This window comes from Nothobranchius furzeri, chromosome 12 (genome assembly GCF_043380555.1).
Source record: "Nothobranchius furzeri strain GRZ-AD chromosome 12, NfurGRZ-RIMD1, whole genome shotgun sequence".
In the NCBI taxonomy this organism is placed as follows: Eukaryota; Metazoa; Chordata; class Actinopteri; order Cyprinodontiformes; family Nothobranchiidae; genus Nothobranchius; species Nothobranchius furzeri.
The window spans coordinates 62,074,044-62,087,826 of NC_091752.1; the positions used below are offsets into that span (position 1 = coordinate 62,074,044).

The 13,783-nt window shown below is 45.3% G+C and overlaps 1 protein-coding gene across 7 annotated transcripts in view; it reads left to right on the plus strand.

Annotated features, from left to right (window-relative positions):
• Positions 1 to 13,783, plus strand: part of fancl (FA complementation group L) — a 30,446-nt gene that overhangs the window by 9,633 nt on the left and 7,030 nt on the right. For 4 of the 7 annotated variants that reach the window (XR_008565830.2, XR_008565831.2, XM_054750646.2 and 1 more), the window contains exons 7-11: positions 2,824 to 2,910; positions 2,984 to 3,052; positions 7,953 to 8,103; positions 9,022 to 9,105; positions 9,977 to 10,022. Coding sequence is in view for 5 of the 7 variants with exons in the window: in XM_054750646.2 (XP_054606621.2) it covers positions 2,824 to 2,910; positions 2,984 to 3,052; positions 7,953 to 8,103; positions 9,022 to 9,105; positions 9,977 to 10,022 (437 nt within the window). In the remaining 2 variants the exon portion in view is untranslated. The remainder of the gene's footprint in view (positions 1 to 2,823; positions 2,911 to 2,983; positions 3,053 to 7,952; positions 8,104 to 9,021; positions 9,106 to 9,976; positions 10,023 to 13,783) is intronic. The other 3 variants (XM_054750648.2, XM_054750649.2, XM_054750650.2) reach the window with 2 other exon arrangements.

Below are 13,783 nucleotides of genomic sequence, written 5' to 3' on the forward strand. Positions count from 1 at the left end.
TGGGAGACGAGACTGGGAAAGGACGCAGAGTTTTTTCATGCTGAAGGTGAACAGACAGGAAGTCTAATTCCCATCAGATTCTCAGTAAGGTTTTAGCTTCCTGTTGGAGTGAATGGAGGCTCCTGGGTGGGCGCAAAGGTGAATCCACAGAAACCTGAGGGTGTTTGTATAAAGGACGAGCAGCAGCTTACGTGTTAATTCTGTGGACGTACGCTGTGGTTTAAACCTGTCTGGTTGCTGTTTTAACCCCTGAGAGACCTGGTGGTTCTGATCTACTGCCGGAGCCGAAACTTTGGGTTGTCTGGTGTTCCCCTACCCAGCTGCTGGGGCGCCCTGCCGCAGCAGTGAGCGGGGACCTTATTTATCAGATGTTTGTAGAAATGATCCTATATTCATCCTACGAATGTTCGTACGAACGGCCAAAATCCCGATTTGTGAAGTTGCGGTGTCCACTCGTACGCACGTTCCTGTGCAGTCGACCGATGATGAGTCCCACCTGTGCGTATCCAGGTGCTGGGTCCAATCAGTCCTTTACTTACAGAAACACCCTCAAGTAACCATATTTGGTCACTCCACGTTCTCAGCTTCCTGCGTTCCTCGTGAGAAAACAAACAAGCGTCAGTGTAAAGTGACCAGTCATTAATTTTCACACCTCCTGCAGATGGAGACACCGTCCTCCATCACCAACAGTCTCCCTTTCGTGTTGCACTGTTACTGTTTTTGTAAATTATTACAAAAGCAAAACAAGACTTCTACCAGACAAAGTTTGTTCCCTTTTTTTTTTTGCTTCAGAGTCAGAACAAACAAACAAACAAACAAATGTTTCCACTGCCTGAGCATCTTTACTCTGCTCCATTTATACATTTACAGTATTTAGACTTGTCAAACCTGGACTAACGTGTCTGCTTCACAAGAACATTGAAAAACATCGAACAAGATAACAATGGGAGAAAATGTATGCCTTTTGATGTTTTTATGCTGTGGTTTATATGACTATTGTGAATAATGTGTTGAACCCTGATTTTAAGAAAATCGTCAATCGAACCTAAATTGCAATTTCTCCTAGAAGTTTTGCAATTCAATCTTCCTAAAGTAGTTCAGCCCTATCTCCGGGGGTGGATCAGATCTGCACGGAGTTCCATAAGGCTCTGGATGTTGCGGGGCTGTGTTTTTTGATGCAGCTCTGCAACAATGCGTGGATATCGGGGGCAGTCCTACTGGATTGGCAGACCAAGGCGTCAGTCCACCTATTTAAAAAGGGGAACCACAGGATGCGTTCCAACTACAGCACACATGTCAAAGTCAAGGCCCGCAGGCCGAATCCGGCCCACGAATGAATTATCTATGGCCCTCGGGATGATATTTGATTAGTATTAGAACCAGGCCCCCACAATGCGGGTGAAAAATTGGGCCCAACCCAGAAGTACCAAAAATTGCAGTTCCACCCTCATCCGCTACATAGGGGCTGGTGTCAGAAGCGAGCAAATCCTCATTGACTCCCATGTTAAAAATACCAATTTCACAGTAGAAATAATTTTATTTTATATAGATTTATTCTATATTTTTTCATTTTACTATTTGAAGCAGTAATTGGTAGGATAATTGAGCAGCACAATATTGCATTTTCAGTTTATAATGCATGCAGTTTCATTTATGCATTTATCTTGATATAAGGATCATATTTTGTTTTTGAAGGAAAGTTGCTTTTTTGCTGTTTGCCTGTTGAAAATGTTTTCTTTTTAACTTACTGACAGAGCCATAAGAAAATATAACTTTATTCATTTAATGTACAGGACATGTGATTTTTCTTTGAAGGCAGTTTGTCCTTGTCTGTGTGCCTGCTGAAAAATGTTTTCCCGATTATTGATTTAATCATTAAATAATACACTGTGTTAGGTCTTGGTTCAATAGGCTATGTGCAATCATTTCAATGTGTTTTAATAAACATTGAACCAGTCCGGCCCTCGGCTTATAGCCAATTTGTTTTTTTGGCCCTCTGTGTATTTGACTTTGACATCCCTGAACTACAGGGATCACACCCCTGAGCCTCCCTGGTAACGTCTATCCAGGGGTTCTGGAGAGGAGGGGTCCGTCGGATTGTCGAACCTCAGATTTGGGAGGAGCGATATGGTTTTCCTTCTGGCCGTAGAGCACTGGGGGGTCCTGGAGGGTGCGTGGGAGTTTGCCCAACAAATCTACATGTTTTGTGGATTTGGAGAAGGCGTTCAACCACTTCCCTGGAGAGGCCCTGTGGGGGGTACCCTGGGAGCAAGGGGTGCCAGGCCCCTTGATACGGGCTGTTGGGTCCGTGTACAACTGGCCTCAGAGCTTGGTCCACACTGCTGGCAGTAAGTCAGGCTTGTTTCCAGTGAGAGGTGGACTCCGCCAAGGAAAATCCTGACAGATCTGCGTCCCACTGTCACGTAACATTCATGGACTCACCCATCTTGACTCCGGGCTCGTTTTATCTGTGGAGATAAAACATCAAAGTTGCAAAGCAAACAGATTGAGTGGTAGAATCCCATTGCTGTTAGCCAATCAGAGGCAAGATGTCCAAATATCGTGTTACTTCAGGGTGTTTCTGTATGTAAATGAATGTTCAGACAGAGCACCTGGGCAGCACATGTGGGATTTGTCGTCAGCCGATTGCAGAGGAAGGTGCGTACGAGTGGACATGCATGGGGCTGACTGGCCAGTGGACATCTTCATAAATCAGGATTTTGGCCGTGTGTACGAACATTCTAAACTCCATTCATAGGAAGGAATACGGGATCATTTCTACGAACGTTTGATGAATGAGGGCTGACTGATTTTTCTTTTTAGCAAATAAAATATTCACAGTATTGGCTAACAGAGGAAGATCACGTGACAGGAAGCACTCAGAACCAGGAGAACATCAGAGTGTCCCAGGTATTTTAACTCAGCAGGTAGAGGTGATCACCTCAGAGATTTATGGTGTCCTCTATGTCTCCTACACACTCAGCATCCTGCAGAGGCTCCTGAATGTTCTGCTGACCTGCCCGTCCCTCTGAACCTCACCTGGACCCCTCAGGTACACACACACACACACACACACACACACACCTCATGTGCAGGTGAACATCAGCAGCAATTCTAAAGCCTGGAGAAGTTCTGCTATGTAGTGGCGTTGCTAATGCTAATGTTAGCTTCTACTAGCTGAGACGTTCTCTGCTAAACCAACAACATGTAGTGGTGTTGCTAATGCTAATGTTAGCTTCAGTCCAGCATCCAACTAACTCCAGTTCCACAACATGTTTAATGTTAAAGTTGAAGACCTGAGTTTAAAGGAGAGCTTCACTTATTGAATCAGTACCTTTGCAGTTGGGATCGTAGGTTCTAATCACCTTTTTTTTTTTGCTCCAGATCCGATTCCGGGTCATTTGATGTTGAGTATCTGCCGGTACCGAGTCCCGATCAGATACTGTTCAGGAAAACATTAAAATAGGAAGAAAACACATCCAAGTTGTCCTTTAAGCCTCAATTTGATTTGATTAGGAAGTACACGGATTAAATAAAACGTTAATATTATGCATTTATGTTTATGTATTTAGCAGACGTGTTTGTCCAAAGCCACTTACAGGTGATAATCAAAACATCAGGTTGCCCTTGAGGCCAACAACAAACACTGATCAGTCAATGCTAGGTGGCAGTGAGGCAGCACGATCACTCGTAGAGGGAGGTGAACATGGAGTGTGCGGTAGAGTGGGGGATTTATTTAAACGTAGCAGCTTTGCTCTCATTTCAAGTTGTTTGCTTCCTCAATATGAAACTGTGTAATGTTTGGTAAGTGGTTACTTTTAATTGATTGCCAATAACATATAAAGGTATTCAATAACATGTAATATTCCATATAAATATGGATGATCAATATCACTGAACCTTTAATTTTCGATGGATGATATAAAAAGGTCATTTGGGTATGGCAGGGAAACAAGATTTTATAATAAAATGTAGTTTATATAAATCAACGTATTTCTATATTTCTACTCCAATGATGATTCTAAACAAACGACTGTAAATGATGAGTTAAGGTGATATCAGCTGAGACACTGAATGAGCTTTGATGAAAGATGAGCTTAGATGTTATGTTAAAATACCTAATTAAGTGTCTTAGAAAATTGAGATGCCTGGGTTGTAAATAAGTCTGGCCGAATGTTTACTTGGGTTTAACAAGTTACCTAATTGCTAAAAACCATCCAACGCCTGGTGCGACAGATCTGCATCCCACTGTCACTTAACATTCATGGACTCACCCATCTTGACTCCAGTATTGTGGAGATAAAACATCAAAGTTCAAAGCAAACAGACTGAGTGGTAGTGGTATAAATCAGGCTTTATTTCCTGATATTTGGACATCTCTTTTCTGATTGGCTAACAGCAACACGACTCTACCACTGACTGTGTTTGCTCTGAAACACTGATGTTTTATCTCCACAATTTTCACAAGCCTGGAGAAGTTCTGCTATGTAGTGGCGTTCCTAATGCTAATGTTAGCTTCTACTAGCTGAGACGTTCTCTGCTAAACCAACAACATGTAGTGGCGTTGCTAATGCTAATGTTAGCTTCTACTAGCTGAGACGTTCTCTGCTAAACCAACAACATGTAGTGGCGTTGCTAATGCTAATGTTAGCTTCTACTAGCTGAGACGTTCTCTGCTAAACCAACAACATGTAGTGGCGTTGCTAATGCTAATGTTAGCTTCTACTAGCTGAGACGTTCTCTGCTAAACCAACAACATGTAGTGGCGTTGCTAATGCTAATGTTAGCTTCTACTAGCTGAGACGTTCTCTGCTAAACCAACAACATGTAGTGGCGTTGCTAACGCTAATGTTAGCTTCTACTAGCTGAGACGTTCTCTGCTAAACCAACAACATGTAGTGGCGTTGCTAACGCTAATGTTAGCTTCTACTAGCTGAGACGTTCTCTGCTAAACCAACAACATGTAGTGGCGTTGCTAACGCTAATGTTAGCTTCTACTAGCTGAGACGTTCTCTGCTAAACCAACAACATGTAGTGGCGTTGCTAATGCTAATGTTAGCTTCTACTAGCTGAGACGTTCTCTGCTAAACCAACAACATGTAGTGGCGTTGCTAATGCTATTGTTAGCTTCTACTAGCTGAGACGTTCTCTGCTAAACCAGCAACATGTAGTGGCGTTGCTAATGCTAATGTTAGCTTCTACTAGCTGAGACTTTCTCTGCTAAACCAACAACAGCCTTCCCCGTAGCCCATAACAAGAGGCTAAACCTCCACTTGCAGATGTGCACACAGACCACTGCCTTGTTTTTAGGTTTCCCTCAGCATAATCTCATCACTAAAGGATCTGGGATCGAACGTAACTTCTCAGTTTTCCCCCCTTCGTTGTTTATCTGAAACAATAACAGCTAACAGTCAGACCTTCTGCCTCCTCGCCATGGTTGTGTCCTGCTGCTTTTTACTAATGCTGCCTTTGAGTCACCATGTCATACACACACAAACACACACAGCATTCTTATTCTCTTCTCATTCTGGTGCCACTCAGATACATCTTGGGCTTGGCCCGGTAAAGGAGCAGCCAATAATTACACATTCAAATGAACATGTCAGGACTGCCGACGCACGCACGCACACACACACGCACACTTCATGTTGCAGTGTGGGAGAGATCCATCAGCAGCCCAGCAGGCAGACAGGCTCCATACGCTCTCACTGTTCTGAGCTGGTCCTCGCCGTATGCCTGCCATGTTCACACACACACACACACACACACACACACACACACACACACACACACACACACACACCGGCACCACTTTCCTCTGATCGTCCTCACCCTCCACCACCACCCATACCATGGTTTTTACTATGACCTCAGAAACTCACTGTTACTCGGTCCATGTCCCCCCAAGGTGGATGGACTTTACTCAAGAACAGTGTGTGTGTGTGTGTGTGTGTGTGTGTGTGTGTGTGTGTGTGTGTGTGTGTGTGTGCGTGTGCGTGCGTGTGTGTGTGTGTGTGTGTGTGTGTGTGTGTGTGTGTGTGTGTGTGTGTGTGTGTGTGTGTGTGTGTGTGTGTGTGTGTGTGTGTGTGTGTGTGTGTGTGTGTGCAGTTCTTCTGTTTATGTCAGAATGACTAATGATTAACTGCAGCAGAGCAAGTAGGTCTAAAAGGTATAGAATGTTATTTAAGAAGCATAAATTAGATTTGTTCCTGCTTTCCTGATTCATGTATTCATGTTTCATGTTGTTCTTATAGAGGTTAGGTTAGGCTTTAGGGGTGAATAGCTGCAGCAGCGTGGATGCGTTGTTGCGTTTCTTGTGGATAATAATAAAATAAGGTTGGACATTTATCTATCTTTTTCCCTTTTGATGAGCTGCGCTCAGATCAGCTGATCCACGGGTCCGACCCCCGGCTAGGGGTGGGGGGTGAGAGAGCAGCCTCTTTCAAACTAGACTTTTAAAAACGCGGGACAAACAGATGAAACTTAACAAAACGGCATCAAGGGAGCTAGCGTTAACGAGCTAATAACACAGATAGGACTTTAAGGTTTTTCTGCTCAACGTCAGACTCTCTAAACCCAAACCAGGTGTGTATAACCGACGTCACCCCGTCTTCTTTCATGAGCGGGTTTGCATCCACACGCTCCAGCTGCTGCTGCTGCTGCTGCATTAGTTCAAAGCAGAAGAAGACTGACAACATTAATGTGGGTTTAGGTGGTGGCGTCAAGCGGGCGGCTACATTTAAACCGCGCGTTACTACAGTCCCCCGCTCACGTTAACCTGCTGCAGTGACCTTCTGGTGTTCAGACGTCCAGAAAGGTTTCTCCCATCAGCCTGTTGGAGCTGAATGTGGGCGGATGAATGAGCTGCACCTGTGTAGCACCTTTCTACACTCAGTCATTCATCCATTTAATCAATTTCCCTCTGGGATTAATAAAGTATTTTTGAATTGAATTGAATTGAATTCACACACACTGGTCGTGATGAGCTACATTGTAGCCACAGCTGCTCTGGTCCCTCCGCCCACCACAGCAGACAAGGAAGGTGGGGTGTCTTACCCAAGGACACAACGAATGACACGGACGGGCATGGGTTCAAACCGGCAACCCACTGGGTACAGGATGAACTCCTAACCATCAAGAAAAAAACAAACAAGTCTTGTTTCTCTCCTCTTGAAGCCAACAAAGCCATTAGAAAACAGCCTGCTGCTGCTGAGGGTGCTTCTGTGGGTGAATCCTGTCTGATGGCGGATTCATGGTGTCCACGGTGTAAACAGCTGGAGCTGATCTAAAACATGCACCATGAGAAGAGGTGAGAATGAGGGAGTGGAGTGGTGATGAGCCCAGCTCCGTTTTACTCTCCTTCCTCCTGAGCTGGGCCTGCTGTACTTATCCACAGCTCTAACTGTAATCACACCACTGGCATTAATTGAGCTGTAATTGCTGAGGCTCTGAGCACCTGGACGATGCTTAATTGTGTGCACTGTGCTGGCACAATGACCCATAATTTTTGGTTCATTTTTTCTCCTAATTCTTCCCTCGTTCCGTCGGTACTGCTCTCCCACACCTCCACCAGCCTCCTCTCCTCTCTGAGTGTGTGTTGGGCTCCAGCTGCCGCAGGGTGGATGCTTTAGACTCGCTTGTTTGGTTTCTGATGGTGAACTCAAAGGACTCTGTCCACACACCTTCTGGATTTCTCTTCAAAGGTCCATCCCCGTTACCACACAGGGTCAATGATGATATTTGATACCTGCAGCCATACTTCTGACACCACACACACACACACACACACTCTGTCTGTGACTCCTCCTCAGTCACAAACACCTCACCCTGTAGGACGGAGGGCTGTCCCTAAAGGTGTCCACTACTTTGGAGGTCGTGTCAAACGTCTAAATGATGTTTCCACTTTCCCATGCACGTGTCCCTCACCCGTGTCCTGTTCTTCTGGTTTGCAGAGCTCTCTGGAGCTGCTCCACAGCCAGTTCCTGCTGCTTCTGGAGTCACTGGCAGAGTTCTGGGATGTCCTGGATGAAATCGACCAGAAAACCTGGATTCTGGAGCCAGAGAAACCCAGTCGCTCGGACACCGTGAGGCGGGTTGCCATTGGTGAGCTGAGGCTTCGCAGGAAGAGGGTTTGGGTGTGTCCTCTACGTCCCAGGGGACGCGGCCAGACCCTGCTCTCCTGTTTTTGTGTTTTCTAATTATGGCTGGCTGGTGGATAAGGATCTACACTCCCATGGGAAAGTGTTTGGTTATACTGTGACATATGATGTATGTAAATAATGGTCTTGATTCGGATAAGGGTAGAAGGCCTTCTCCTGGTCAGGGACGAGGTCCTGCCCCAAGTGGAGGAGTTTAAGTATCTCGGGGTCTTGTTCATGGGTGAGGGAAAGATGGAGCGTGAGATCGATAGGCGGATTGGTGCTGCATCTGCAGTGATGCGAGCATTGTACAGGTCTGTCGTGGTGAAGAGAGAGCTGAGTCAGAAGTCGAAGCTCTCGATTTACCGGTCGATCTACGTTCCAACCCTCACCTATGGTCATGAGCTTTGGGTAGAGACCGAAAGAACGAGATCGCGGATACAAGCGGCCGAAATGAGTTTTCTCTGAAGAGTGGCTGGACTGTCCCATAGAGATAGGGTGAGAAGCTCGGTCATTCGGGAGGGGCTCGGAGTAGACCCGCTGCTCCTCCACATCGAGAGTAGCCAGTTGAGGTGGCTCTGGCATCTGGTCAGGATGCCTCCTGGATGCTTCCCTGGTGAGGTTTTTCAGGCACGTCCAACCGGGAGGAGACTTAAAGGCAAACCCAGGACACGCTGGAGGGACTATGTCTCTCACCTGGCCAGGGAACACCTTGGGATTCCCCCGGAGGAGCTGGCCCAAGTGGCTGGGGAGAGGGAAGTCTGGGCCTCTCGCCTTAGGCTACCGCCCCCACGACCCGACTCCGGATAAGCGGATGAAAATAGATGGATGGATGGATGTAAATAATTACAGTTCCAGTGATGATCCGTGTCTGTGTGTGCAGGAAGCAACGTCTCCATCAGGGTGGAGGTGGATCCCAGACACCCGAAGATGCTGCCAGAGTGCTGCCTGCTGGGAGCAGAACACGGTGGGTAGGACTAGGAGTTTGTTGGCGATAATCTGGTGATGTGATAAACACAACACGGGGGGCATATGATTTATGTTATGGATACTAGAAGTCAGAGCATATCTGCAGCTTTTAAAGAGCCACTCCAGTGAAAATCGCTGTTTTTAACATATTTCTGAGATGTGTTTCTCATGCTACAGCACATATCTAAAGAAATGTAAGCTCAACATATCATTTCTGAGTATTTCTGCATTCAAATCATTGTGAATCAGTGGCAGTCGATAAAATGCAGGCGTACGTGCACCAAGCGCAGGTCTATGAAAAGGGTCAGAAGAAGTGTTTCTGCAGGCAGCTGCTGCAGAGATGATCTCTGATGGATTATAGAAAAAAATGTCTGTGTCACAGAATCAGAGTTATTCATCAGGCAATTTGTGGTTTTCAGGACGTTTTCTCTGATTTAGCCAAAATAAAAATAGAGGCACGTCGGTCACAATGTCCGAATATTTAAAGGTTTTCGTCAGACATTAAAAAACACGTCGTTAATGTCCGGCGTGTTTTTGCAAACACTGAAATCATAGTTCAAAGACCACAGAACTACTTAAAACGGCTACAAAGATGATCGGAGTGGGTCTGCCACCTAGTGGCACCACACAGAAATACAATACAGTAAATGTTTGCGTGGAGGTTCTCAATAAAACGTCAATATACTGTTTTAAGATATGGGTTCCGTATCATAACATCAAGTATGTTGTCATGCCTAGGTAGGACCCACACACACACACACACACACACCTGAACCAGCCATGTGACAGCTGTGTGACGCTGGTGGAAGGTGGACTCGGTCCAGAACCCTCTGCTTTTACAGTCTGACCTGCTTGTTCTGATGTTTCAGTGGTGGCACCGCTCAGGAACAAGCTGAACGCCAACATGCACATGTGGTGAGTTCCAGTCCAGACATCACTTCTCACCCTTTTGACTCTGTTTAGGAATGAAACACCCTAACTATCTATAAGAACGGTCCTCTCAGAGTTCTGGGCTGTGTCCATCAAAGGGCCCGGCCTACTGAGGAGTCTGCTACCCGCCCAGTAACCGGAGGGTTGCAGGTTGCTCTGTCTGCCGGTGTCATCACCACTAGACGGATGCAGAACTGCTCCTGTGAAAGGATGAGGAACCGTTCTTAACTACAGTAAACACGGGCGCTGGTAGAACACTCTAGAACCGGCAACAGAACAGGAAGTCTTGCTTAGTAATGGTGTGGAGATGGGATGTTTGGGTGCACAGACAGCTGGAACTCATGTCAGGAAATTGTCATTTACATCCGGCACCATGCCAGTTACTCTGTTCAACTTCACACGGTGCTGGTCCACCAGCTCCTCCTGAAACCCCCCGTGAGGGCTAGCGTTAGCTCCTCACGCAGACCTGCAGCGGCATTGGAAAGGAGGGGTTCACTCGTTTCATCTATACATGTGCATTGGTCCCTAGTTGGAATGAATGCCTCTAAGTTTCACTAAGGGGTGGTCTCGCATGTGCCTGTTTCAGGACGTACAAGACTGCTCTATCGGTTTGGAGGGCGGGATGACGCAATTACGCGAATCTAAGATGGCGACAGCTTTGTTATCAACTTTGGACTATTTAGACTTGGGCTCTTACCAGATAGACGTACTTGAGTCCTTTATTTAGAAAAAGGATGCATTTGTGTCCTCTTTGACAGAATATGGTGGAGTGTCCCGTTAATTGACATCCATTGTGGTGAGTATGTGAGTACAGACTGAATATATTCTCAGACCTGCCAGCCTGTACGCGTTTTGCGTAGCAAGTACGCAAGTTGGCATCTAATTACGCTGGTATGATTCACCCCTCTAAACTACGCAGAAAGCTGCGGACACGTGAGTTCTGTAGTAAATATGCATGTCTGGTACTCATGTCTGCAACACGACTCGGCAGTGTGGTGAAGAAGTTTAAACCAATCGTGCTGCCTCTCTCCATCCTCCGGTTCCCACTCGCTGCTGTTCCGTTTAAGACTTCTGGTTTGTGCAGATCAGCATTTGATACTTTAGCTAATTCAGTTGTTATGTGCACAACCCTGCTTATAGATCACTTCAGAGATGGCTTGTCCATGTAAATATTTATTTATTTATTTTTATAAGAACAAGACTAAATTATTACAAAAAACTGAAAGAGAATCGTTAGAACTGGCTGAGCTCAAAGCTACACCTGGACTCTTCAGACCTTAACTAGATGATTTAAAACTAATAGCAGAGTTCTTAAAACATAGTTTGTGAAACCTTTATTAGGCCCGAGCAGCGTAAGCGCTGCGAAGGCCTATTGTTTTTCTAATGTTTATTTTTCTTCCGCCAAGTAAATTGGCTTTTTGGAGATTTTGGAGGCACCTTAGTTTGTCGTACAGTTATGAAGTTTGTACACTTGTAGAATTCAACAGTCCGCACAGAAAAGTCTCCTGCAACCATGTTCAACACCAAACAGGAAGTCGGCCATTTTGGGTTGAAATGGCGATTTTTACCCGTTTTGGCCATTTTTAGGGTCCGCTTCTGATTGATTTACTCAATCATTTTTCGCACGGGAAATTGCTCAGAAGGAATGGGCGATCAAATAGAAAAAATAAAACTGACTTTTCGTATATGCTGAGGGGGCGGGGCCAGGCCTCGAAGGTTGACTACTCGCCAAAAAAATATAAATGGCTATAACTTCATAACCGAATGGAATAGAGTTACAAAAATTTCTATGGTCATTCGACATCCACCCACAAACTAAACTGAATGGTCGAATGATGACATCACACAAACCCTGCCCCCTCAGGACCAAAAAGGTCAAGTTTTACTGTGATAGGTCCCAAATTGCCCCATTTCACTTAATCACCACACATTTGTAGCTGGTAACTCAAGACAAGTGAGGGTTGCTTGACGTGGGGGTTTTCAAAAGAGGGCGGGGCTGTGGCAGCACGGCGAAGTCAGGCGTACCGCCATGGCCATTCGTTTGCCTCCCATTTCATCATTTCTAAAGATATTGTGATGAAACTTCTGGTGAGCGATCCTAGTCCAGCCCCCCAAAAAATCTGATGTGAAAATTTGGTGGGCGTGGCCTATTTTCTGAAATAGCACCTCCTAGAACCAATAAAACTGTCAGCCCCAAGCCATGCTTTGACTGAGGATTATGAAATTTGATACACTAATGTAGTGCCTCGGGACCTACTAAAATGTCTCTTGGAGCCAAGGCCAGTGTCACACAGGAAGTCAGCCATTTTGGTCCAAGTACTCGATTTAGTGGTTTTCGTGCACGTTGTTTGGAGAGTGATGCCCCATCGCCCTTTTCTCCAATCGCCTTCAAACTTATGCTATAAACTCTTAAGACATAGGGGAAAAAATTCAACTGTTGGATTTTTCAAAAGTTGAAAGGTGTGGGCGTGGCTAAGCCTCAAACTTTGACCTTTTGCCATTACATTACTTGACGCAATAACTCCCATGCGCATGATCAGATCTATGTCAAACTTTGTCTGTGTGATCACTGACCACATCTCAAGACAATGACAATGTGGACAGCTGACATCACCTAAGCCCCGCCCCCTGACAACAGGAAGTCTATTGTTTTATGGTGAAATGCCCATATTTGTCCCCTCTAATTTAGTCAACATGACACTAAGGCCATACACTGTCTTCATGATGCTGTAATGACCATTCAGTTCTGATAGCTTTCCAGAAAGGGAGGGGCTTTGATGCCATGGCGAATTCTAGCATGATGCCGTGACCTTACATTTGACTGTAACTTCCACAAGCATTTTCCGATCTGCACGAAACTGAACATGGCAATCAACAATCATGTCCTTTAGCCAATGAGGCACAAACGGTTGGTGAACGTTGTAAAATATCACCACAGCGCCCCTACATACCTTTAAAACTGTAATAACTCCCACAGACGAGGTCGCAACTGCACCAAACGTGCTATGTGTCATCACACAAAGGCACCCAACACAATCCTATGGTAATTGGTTGATATCGCTTTAGCGCCACCCCTGACAGATATCAGGCCCTGAATAACACATGCATAATGCGATTCACACCAAATTACACGCAAATGATTGTTATCAACCTACAAACTGCTCCATGGGATATTTTCCTAAATTTGGGACATCGCCCCCTAGATACAATAAAACCTTTGTAACTTCTACAAAAAAGCTCCAAACATTAGCAAACATGGTGGGAGTCATCACGCAACTGCAATCAACACATGTATGTGCTCACTCGTTCAAATTTCTTTAACTACGCCCACTTACAGCCTATTGTCTCTAGATGACCCATGCAACGTTTGATTGATGCCGAATTAACATAAAACCATCTTTGATGACCAAAGATGACCGCTATGGGATTTAGTTGTAAATGGTCACAGTGCCCCCTAGATAGGTTTAAACTTTACTAACTACTAAAGACAAGGTCAGAATGACAATATACTTGGCTTGTGTCATCACGTGACTGCACCAAACACAATGATGTGGTTGTTGGTTCAAATTCTTTTAGCTCCGCCCCTTTCAGCTATCTGGCTCTAGAAAGCACACGCTATGTCTGATTGATGCCAAACTACCATAAAACCATCTTTGACTCCCTAATGGGATTTTATGTAATTGGTCACAGCGCCCCCTAGATAAGATTAAAAGTTAATTACTTCCTAATAGAAGGTCAGAATGGCA